This window comes from Vigna radiata, chromosome 3, assembly GCF_000741045.1.
Source record: "Vigna radiata var. radiata cultivar VC1973A chromosome 3, Vradiata_ver6, whole genome shotgun sequence".
Lineage (NCBI taxonomy): Eukaryota > Viridiplantae > Streptophyta > Magnoliopsida > Fabales > Fabaceae > Vigna > Vigna radiata.
The window spans coordinates 4,291,797-4,302,910 of NC_028353.1; the positions used below are offsets into that span (position 1 = coordinate 4,291,797).

General features: G+C 30.0%; 1 protein-coding gene across 1 annotated transcript; it reads left to right on the forward strand.

The window, feature by feature from the left end:
* Positions 1-8,474: 8,474 nt before the first annotated feature.
* Positions 8,475-10,772, forward strand: LOC106756757 (exocyst complex component EXO70H1-like). Its single transcript, XM_014639321.2, has one exon. It carries the CDS (start codon positions 8,714-8,716, stop codon positions 10,622-10,624), a length of 1,911 nt encoding a protein of 636 aa, XP_014494807.1. The 5' UTR covers positions 8,475-8,713; the 3' UTR covers positions 10,625-10,772.
* The last annotated feature ends 342 nt before the right edge of the window (positions 10,773-11,114 follow it).

The window sequence follows — 11,114 nt, forward strand, 5'->3', positions numbered from 1 at the left end:
AGAGGTGCAGAATGACTTTATGAAGAAAGAGAAAATATTAAAATAATATTAATTAAGGTTAAAATAGTAATTTTTGGAGGTGCAGGATAAAAGCTTGGAGGATTAGGATGAAACACCCTAAAAATTATTAAAGTTCCTTGAAATATTGCCCCGCTTAGACAAATTGCCACCATAATGGATCATGGCCCATTGGCCCATTCATCCTTGTGAATGACCAAGATATGTGGAAATTGTGTTGTGGGATCACCAAATAAATCTCTTCTTAAATACTGTTTCTGTCTTTCGTCTAAATGTTAAATATTCAACAATTATTTATTTATTATTTTAAAATTTTGAAATAATATGAATTATTTTTCAATTATTTCCTTATTTTATTTAGTCTTAAGTAATTTGTATAATATATTTTCACTTAACTCCATATTTTGATAGCGACGAGAATTTAGTTCATACTTAACTAGGATACGGATTTATGAAATATTAAAAGTTATATAATTATAAAATATTAAGAATCATATAATTGAAAAAAGTATTTTTTTTCTCATTGTGAAATATGAACAGTTAGGAAGGTACAAAATGCAAAGGCCGAAATTCATATTTGCATGATAGTAAGGATTTGGAAATTATTGTTTTGTTGAAACAATCGAAACCATAATTCTTACGAATTATTATTCGACAGAATTAAAAAGAAAATCATTTGAAGCTTAATCCAAAACTTCTTTTCCTTTTTAAATTTAAGCGGAATGCGAATTTAAAAATGAGTGTAGACTTAAAGAAATATATATATATACTGTACTATATATTTACTAATAATTAGAATTAATAAATAAAATAAAAATTTTCATAATGATTTTATAAGGTCATATAATTTAAGATATTTATTTTTACCTAAATTTTTTTAAATGAGTTATAAAAAAAGAACAGGCAAGACTATTTAATGCACAATGATTATTTGACCTAGCTTTATCATTCAACACTCTGACTAGTTCAGATTAAATCACCCTCTAATCTACAATAAATACAATAAATAGTCTTATAGAGATTTAGTTGAATAATTATTATATTGGTAAAATGGTCTATCAAATATGCATTTGGAGTAGGGAATTCACTAAAGATAAATAGGTAGTTAGTTTCTCTAAAATAGATTAATGTTAAAACATCATAGATACTCCACACTAATGATATAATATATAGAAAATATATTTTGGATAAATATTTCTGAACAGTATTCTTGTTTTTTTTTTAATTTTATATAAAAATTAATAGTCACGATGATTTTTAAAATTTTATTCATATTTCATTATAAGATATAAGTACACTTAATAAAAAAATAAACAGGAAATAGTACATTGTTTTAGAAAACATTTAATAGTGCTTAAAATTTTAAATTTTAAACATCCCACAAAAAGTGAAAAAAAAAAGAAAAAATCTTTCAAAAATGATAATTAAAAATGATGTGGTGTATTAATTTGTTGAATGTGTCAAGAGTGAGCATTCATTGCATGCTTCAACATAATGTTTTCCCTAAAAACTGGAGTGATGCATCTTTCAAATTTTGATTGTACTCACCAATATCCATTAACTTTTATGGAAAACGGGAAATAGAGAAATTATGTTTTAATACTTTTTCAACCATTTAATAACTCATTTTTAAGGATAATACCGTCATTCAAATATATACATTTATATTTTATAAAGAAAAATAAATGATCAAAAAATAGCGTATTTATAAAATTGTTGGATGTCAAGATATCCTAATCCTATTCTTTATAAAGTGGTTCAACATGGTCCCAAAGTAGGAGCAATTTTTCATAGACTTTCTTACCCTTCTTCTTTTCTCTTCATATATAAGAAAAAATTTTGTTTTCTTAAAAATAATAACAAATAGCACCATTTTTTGAAAATTACGTGTCCCTTTATTAAAAGATACTTTCTTTTAATTGTTGTATTGATTTTCCTAAAATATTCTTAATTAACCAATATTTTCCATCATAAAATAAACAGAAACTATAAATTAGTACATGGAACTTTTTTTTAGTTAAAAAAGTTTGCACATATTACATAATCTTCATTCGTTTTCCAAACACTAATACTTCATTAGACTTAAAACAATTAAGTTTCAAATTACTTAATTTCAAAAATGAAAAAAAAAATTGTTATTGTGATGCGTAAAAATATGAGTTTGTCTTGTAAAAATATGAGTTTGTCTTATAAATATTTAATGTTTACAATTTTTAAGCAATATTGGCACATGGGGAGCATATTAACGACACGTGGCATATCAAATGTGCATCACATGTGTGGGTGTAACCTAGTTGTTTGTCAACACAATTTATAGAAACACAGTTCCAAATAACTTGTAGTTATTCATTGTTGTACGCAAAAGAACGTGGTGCACATTCCAACTTCAAAATCTTCTTAATTAATTAAAATTATTATGTAAATTAGTTCACAAATTTTGAAGCTTATATTTTCCCATGTGGTCATTTTCAGCATACGTGCATGCACAATAGCGTATTTGCCCCATGAAATCATCTTTGACAAAAAATATTAATATGATATTTCATTTTTTTCAACTTTTACTTATCACACCTTTCTCATTCATTTCCCTCTGTCACTTTATTTTCCAAATCCAACGAAATATCAGTATATGAAATATGTAAAGTTTAATTGAAAATTCCATGCCTTTCTTGTGGGTTAAGTAAATAAAAATATACCTTTTTTTGGAAAAAAAAAATAAAAGCATTAAGGTGTAATTTCATTTTTGCAATTTCGTAAAGTTCACAACTTTCACGTAATTTACATTAAACTTTCCCGACATGCGTTTTCGTTAATTTTTTCACGAGACAAGTGACGTGTTACAGAAAAATGAAAATGACATCCATTAATTCTTACAAAACAACATTATTTTTGTGTTGCTTTGGATTTTTTTTCTTCGTAACACGTTTTCATTAACTTATAAAGTATATGGATTCATCAAAAAATACAAAATTAAAAAAAACAATATTGATATTAACACTGAAATAAAATACTTAGTTAAATCAAAATGATTGAATTGATTTGATATGAAAAGAAATGCTACAAATAGAAATATATATATATATATATATAATGAACATATGTATCGCTTAAGTTTATAAATATATGTCTACATCGCGTAGGTTGTTTATTTTCAAAGTTATAGACAATTGATATGATGTGATTTGGTTGGGTCGGTCATCTCTAGAAAATGGGAGGACCTTTCATTTGCATTTGCAAATATATACGTATATGGTTATTGAGGTCAGGGCTTATGGCATGCGTGAATAGTTCTAGATTAATTAGAGACTCTGCTCTAATTCGTCACTTTGCAACAGAATTATCAAACCAAATCAGGGAGCAATGTATATGTGAAAGTTGCCAAAATTTTATTCAGGTTTAAGTCTATGTAGGACTTATACTAGTAAGTCTTTCATGGAAGTTTCTGTTATGTGTTTAGGAGTGTTTTTCCTATTCTATCACTTTATTATGTATATGTATTTTTTAAGGGACTTTTTTTTCTTTTTAATTAATTAATTATGAATTTTGTTTTCATTCTTTTGGTTAATTTTACCCGTAAAAATCAAATTAAAAGTAAGATATTTGATATTTCATTATCTTATATTTCCTTTAAACAATAAAAGAAGATAAGAAAATATAGTCCATCATCTCATATCTTCTTGAGATGATATCAGTATTATCCAAAACTTAAATTTAATAAAGTTTGTTCTTTATTGGTCAGTCACTCGATAATATTTAATTTTGTACTATCTCTTAACCTGAAAAGTATGTGCTAGAGATTTACTTACAAACCTTGTCTCGTAATAATATTACAAAAATGAAAAAAAAAAAACTAGAATGAAAAATAAGATTGTTTAATGAATTGAAATTAATATAAGGAAATGAATGAAAATAAAATTAATTATCAAATTTTTTATTGTTTTTAAAGCTACGTTTTAATTATTCATTAATATTATTATACTGTAAAAAAATACTTATGATTAATACGGATGTTCATGGTCGATTATAGGTGTTCTATATAATATGATAGATTATTAACACAAACACCCATTTGAAAATCTGAGTACTGCAATGTTTATAGCCTGTTGAGAAGAGGTTTAAGACTTTTTTTAGGCATTTGAAGAAACTTATTATGAAAGTGTTAAGATTGTTTAAACAAAAATCCGATTGTTTCTCAAAAGAATTCTAAAATATCAACCTTAAAGACAATCAGATATTATTTTGGTCGTTCGAATAATAAATTTTTGTATATATAGTTATCAAATTTAAAAATTAAAAATTAAAAATTGTTTCAAAACATTTTTTATTTAGTTTTCATTAAACGAAAAGTAAACACAAATTACATTATAATAATATAATATTGTGGAAATTACAAATTACTTTATATATAGTTCTCACACGCCTCATTTATTTTCCATAATTTGTAACAAAATTAAAAAAAAAAAAAAAGACTGAGACTTTGTTTTTTCGTATCTCATTAATAACGAGTTTACTTTGTATATCCAAAAAATTAAAGAAGGTCAAGTCAAATTACGTTGGTTCAAATATTAGTTTGACCTACCAAATCTCCTATTGTGGGGCCTGTAAAAACAATTTAAGATTAGAAAATTAGGGTACGCGTGTTTTATTCTTAATGACAATAGATTTCGACAAAGAAAAATCTCCAATTGCTTTTGGTATACGAGTTTTTATACATATACAAAATTATCTGTATGAAATAACATTTTATTTAGAAAGACGAGTTAAAAATGATTTAAATTGTGAATAATTTATTATTGTAAATTTGAAATTCAATCTTGAAATTATTGTGATTTTATGAAGCTACGTGTCTTGGTATTTGAAGACAAAAAGGAGGCATGATAAATGAAATGTTAAAATGTGATGATTATAAAGTTATAATTTATAGTGGTTGAAAGTTTACGTCATTCTTGAAAGGACACGTGGCAAGTTCTTGGTTTGTTCACCCCAACAAGGCAACCACAATAACCATTTCCTATAATTTTTTGTGAAGACTGAAGAGTAGTCTCTTTTATAAGGCGTTGTTAATTCTAACCATTTTAATTATTATCTCAAGTTCACCAAATATCACCATGAACATACATTTGCAACTTTGCACAAGGCTAAAATGTCAAACAAATTATTTTAGATCTTGATAATAATTTTCAATAAATATACAACATTTAATGCTTACCTGATAAGTAATACTATGTTATCACAAATAATTGATTTTTGTTCTACAAAAATATATTCCACTATTATATAATTACTTGCTCTTCACAAAGGAAGGTCAAAATTATTTCATATTATTATTATTTTATATCTATTTATATAATTTAAACACTTAGTGCATTTTAATTTTAATTAAATCTCTATTTTATTTTTAAATTATAAAATTTAGAGTTATTTATGATTTTAGTTTTTTAATTTTTTTTTAAAAAATTATATTTAGTTTATTTTTGAAATTTTTGACTAATTTAATCTTATATTTTTATAACTTAAATTTTACTAAGTTGATTTGATATTTCAAAAGAGTTTTTCATTAACGTTGAAGTGAAAATGTGTGAAACAGTATAAATAACACAAATACCTAAAGTTATAAAATTAAATTGAATAAATTTTTTAAAAATAAACTATTTTTAATTTTACTAAAAATTAAATAAACAAAATATATTTAACCCTAAAATTTATATCAACAAATACTTTCAATATTTTTATAGATTCAATTATTTTTTAGTAAACCGAACCCACTACAGGTTTGATAACATTTTATTAATTTATCATAATACTTATTTATTACTTTTAGGTTTAAACCCTTTTTTGGTCCCTAAGTTAAGTTCTCATGTTCAGTTTAGTCCCCGCTTTTAAAAATGTCAACCTTTATTCTCTATGATATATGAAAAATGTATCAAATCAGTCCTCATGACAGAACTTAATGAACAATAAATCACAAGTTTTCATATACCTAGGTATCTAATATTTTGTGATTTGATAATGGAAGGTGTTATGAACAATGATGAAAAACTTGTGATTTGTTAACGAATAGGACTGATTTGATGCATTTTTCATATCATAGGGACTAAAGGTTGACATTTTTAAAAGCGAGGACTAAACTGAACATCAAAACTTAACTTAGGAACAAAAAAGAATTTAAACCTTACTTTTAGTTACAAAGTTTTGGTAAAATAGTTAAATATTTTGATTGCTATGCCAAGGTGCGCAATCAAATAAAGAATAAAATTAATCTATTTTCATTATACTGTAATAATTATAAAAAATAATCAAAAGAATAAAATATTTTTAAGTAAGTCTAACTCATTAAATAATAATAAATTAAATCAGATTACAAAATTTTATATTTTTTATCTAAAATTATATGTAAGTCAAATTGATTCACTTTCACATATTTAATTTATTTATTATCAGAGTATATATATTAGAGGTAACAATTATATTTTAACAGTAGCAATTATTATTAATGTTTAAAAAGAAAAAGAAAATAAGAAGTTGGTGAAACATAATTTTATGTATATCGTTAAATACAGCAGTTTGTACTCTGTTTTCTTGGTACGCACGTATGGAAAAATATTGAAATAATGTTGGCAATGAAATTGATATGTAAATAGTGACGGTCAAATACCATCTATCTCAATAAGACAAAATCAAGATTATCAAACATTACATATCTATCTACCTTCAGTCCCTTTCATTTCATCGCCACACTTATTTCTTCGTCAATTCACATCCAAAACTTCATTTTTATTCAAACAAATAAAAAAATAATTGCCTAATTAGGATGATACTATTAAGTTCAAAAACTTTAATTTAGAAAACTTAAAGTTAAACTAAAGGGAACATAAATTTATTATTTATTAAATATATAACATAAATTTAAAAGAACATTTTAATAGTAATTATTTTTATCTTTAAATGTCATCTATTTTCTAAGTGGGCTAAAATAAGTAAGAGTCGGTCCAACAGGAAATTGTATTTACACCCCACACATTATTTGCTTGACTTCCCTCTGTATGTTTTTTTAAAAGATAATAAGAGAAATGGAGAAGCTGAATATATTTTGTCTTTTCACTTTCAGAAATGGAAATTTGTAAAAGAGAACAACAATAAAGACAAAGTATGATATATCCATTACATTATGACGCTATAATTATTATTTTTTTAATTAATTGGACGTGTAGAACCTTATTTTTTGTGGTCATTTTTTTCCAAGTCAGGGAAGAATTTATAAAGACATAGCTTTTACTTTGATAAATTCATTATTTATGACATATTTAACATCTAAATAGCTGATGCAAGGAAAAAATAAAACAGAGTCAAGTCTAGCTATCATGTATATTTACCACAAATAATTTTAAATATTTCACATATCTTTAATATTTTGTTTAATCCATTCGTTGTAAAATAATGGGGTAATTATAAGAAAAAATGTAATTATTATTCTATTATTAGCAGAAGAACTGAAAGATCTTATCTGGAGTGTTGAGCTAATGTGAAAAGTTGACATATATTGTGAATGGAATTTATGTATAGAAAATACTTTTAAAAAGTATGAGGAAATGTTTATTGTAGGAAAATAAGAAACAAAAAAAAGTATATATGAAAAACAGCGAAATGTTACGTCCTAAGACTTCCAATATGTCATCATAAAACTTCCAAAATATCTGCATGACTGACCTGGGAGTGGAATTACTTTTGTAACATGGTGTTTACATTATTCATAAAATTCCATAATTTTAAAAGAAATACCACAAACATTTGTATGCTAATTTTGTGTTTTAAAACATCACATATGGGTTAATAAATTATTCATACTCGACATTTCTCCACCTACAATATTCACATTAATTTTTTAATGCAAAACCAAGTAATTTTTTAAAAGAGATGTAAAAATATGTCTTGTCCAAAATCAATAGAAACAAAGACGATCTTAAAATGATTTTGGCAAGTGAGATACTAGGAAGATGCGATGTACAGAAGCGCGTTTTCTTTTGATGAGGTTGAAAGTTACATGTGATATAGCAAAAGTTAGTTGTAGTTGGCTAAAGCACTCAAGAGTAATTAAGAAATTTTTATTGAATTATATATATTAAAAATATCCTAATTATAATAACTAAATTAAACTCTTATAAAGCTTCCCCTAAAACTTTGATTTTGATTTAATGGTGGGAAATGATGATAGTTTATCTATGATTAATGTGAGTTTTCTTACGTGGCAGGCTTGTGTGGATGGTGGTGGGCGTTAGTTGTATGGTTGAAATGAGGTTCCGAAAATCAACATCAGTGTGGTATGTGGTATGTTGATCTTGGAAGGAATGTAATGTGGTGAAGGAAGAGGCTCACGCGTAGCTTTAACTGAGTCCATAACCAAACTCTCGAGCATGGAAGAGATCAGCCTGACCTAATCAACAGGAACAAGCACTTAAAATTAAACGTTATGTGGGCTCATGAAAGGTCAATACAATACAGGTTAAAGTTTAAAATCCATAGCCTCGTTAGCAACTTTTTGTAACAGGACACTACCACTGTCCCTCTCCACCTCTATATATACACTCACGCTCTCCAAATATCTATTCTTCTCTCACGCTCTCCAACACAAACACTTTCAACATACAACTGCGTGGGATTCCTGTCCTCTTAACCATTTTCATTTTGAGTTCCAAATATGAGAAAGCTGTGTTTTAACCCCAAGACGGCGTCGTTTGCCTTGGCCCGCAATTCTCCTTCTTCGCCACAATCTTTAATCTCAAGCCCTACACCGCCCAGGCTCAGCTTTTCAGAACCTGGCAGCGTCGTCGACGAAGATACCTTCATGGAGGAAGCAGAGGCAATCATACTCAAATGGAACCCTGACTCCTCGGCCTACGCCAAAGTCACTTCCCTATTTTATGAAGACAAAACAGAAGCCAAACACTACATTAACTGCGTTAACCAGCTTCACCAAACCATGCATTCCTTGATCTCTCACAGCCCTTCCTCTCATAAACTCGTCCTCGCTCACAACCTAATGCAGATCGCCATGAAAAGACTCAAGAAAGAGTTCTACCAGATCTTATGCATGAACCGCGCTCACCTTGATCCCGAATCGGTCTCCGCCAGATCCTCTCGCACCTCCGCCAATTCTAGTTCCTCCGATTGCGACGATGACTTCGCGGCCGAAGACGACGATATCCGTGCCGCCGGCGACTCTATCACCGAAGTCGAGCAGGTTTCCTCAGGCGCCATGGCGGATCTGAAATTAATTGCCGACTGCATGGTCTCTTCCGGCTACGCAAAGGAGTGCGTCAGCGTTTACATCATCATCCGAAAATCCATAATTGACGAAGGAATTTATCGCCTCGGTGTTGAGAAACTGAGCTCGTCGCGCGCTAACAAGATGGATTGGGAAGTGCTTGATTTGAAAATCAAGAGTTGGTTGGAGGCGGTGAGGATTGCCGTTAGAACGCTGTTTAACGGAGAGAGAATCCTCTGCGACAACGTCTTCAGTTACTCGGATTCCGTAAGAGAATCCTGCTTCGCCGAGATTTCCAGAGACGGCGCCTCTCTCCTTTTCGGATTCCCCGAACTCGTCGTCAAAACAAAGAAATCGTCGCCGGAGAAGCTGTTCCGCGTGCTCGACATGTACGCTGTGGCTTCAGAACTGTTGCCAGAGATCGAGTCCATATTTTCCTCCGATTACAACTCCGCCGTGCGTTCTCAGGTCCTCACTTCACTTCAACGACTCACCGAGTCTGCGCAATTCTTGCTCACCGAGTTCGAGTCCACGATGCTAAAAGACTCTTGCAAGACTGCAGTGAACGGCGGCGGCGTGCACTCGCTCACGATTCAGACAATGAATTATCTCGCAATCCTCGCAGATTACGTCAACGTTCTCTCTGACATATTCCCGCGCGAGTGGCTTCCTCTGCCGAAGTCTTCTTCGCTGCCGGAGTCTTATTTATACAGTCCAGAGTCTGATTACTCAGCGTCGACGCCGGCGCTGACGGTGCGCATGGCGTGGCTGATTCTCGTCCTCCTTTGCAAGCTCGATGGCAAAGCGAAGCATTGCAAGGACGTTTCACTATCTTACTTGTTTCTCGGGAACAATCTCTGGTACGTGGTGGCCAGAGTCCGAAGCTCGAACCTGCAGTACGTGCTTGGCGACGATTGGATTACAAAGCACGAAGCTAAAGCGAAGAGGTTTGTGGCGAACTACGAGAAGATAGCTTGGGGAGAAGTGGTTTCATCGCTGCCGGAAAATCCGGCCGCAGCGGAGGCGAGGGCGGTGTTCGAGAACTTCAACCTCAAATTCGAGGAAGCATATCGGAAGCAGAACTCGTTTGTGGTAGCTGATAGAGAGCTGCGAGACGAAATAAAAGGTTCGATCGCGAGAAGTATTGTGCCGAGATATCGTGAGTGGTATAATGCGCTGCTTGCTTCGGTGGGATCAGTGAGGGACTTGACGGTGACGGAGATTGTGACGTTTACCCCACAAGACATTGAAAATTATCTCGCTAACCTCTTCTTTTTTGGAACGTCATCCAGTTCTGTATCCTCCTCGTCGGTAACTTCGTCCCCTCTCCGGCGTTGGAGTTGAGAGCACTCTTTCAAACGGCGACCTTTCTCGCTGTTATTTTTCTTGATCCCAGTAATGATTAGTTTTTTTTTTTTTTTCTAGATAGCCAACAAAAGATAACGACTTTCTCCGTTTTCTGCCTATAGCAAATGTAATCATGACTTCACCATACAGGTTCTTTCTAGTTTTTACGTCCCATTTTAGAATTTCATCTGCTACATTTCTAATGATAAATTCGTTTCATGCATCACTAACCAAGAGTTCCTGACCAATCTGTCTTTAGGCGAACATAAAAAAAAAAAAAGGGGAATGTCATATTTTATTATTAAGAAGTTTTAAACTAATCAAATGTAAGTGAATTTTTTAGAGGGATGGGATAGAAACATTTATTTATTTTCATTAAAGAAGAGAAATAGTTCGAATGATATTCATAAAAGAGGTGACTAAATCATGATTTAGATTAAATAAATTGAAAATTATATTCTTAATTTTTATAACTAATTTATATGAT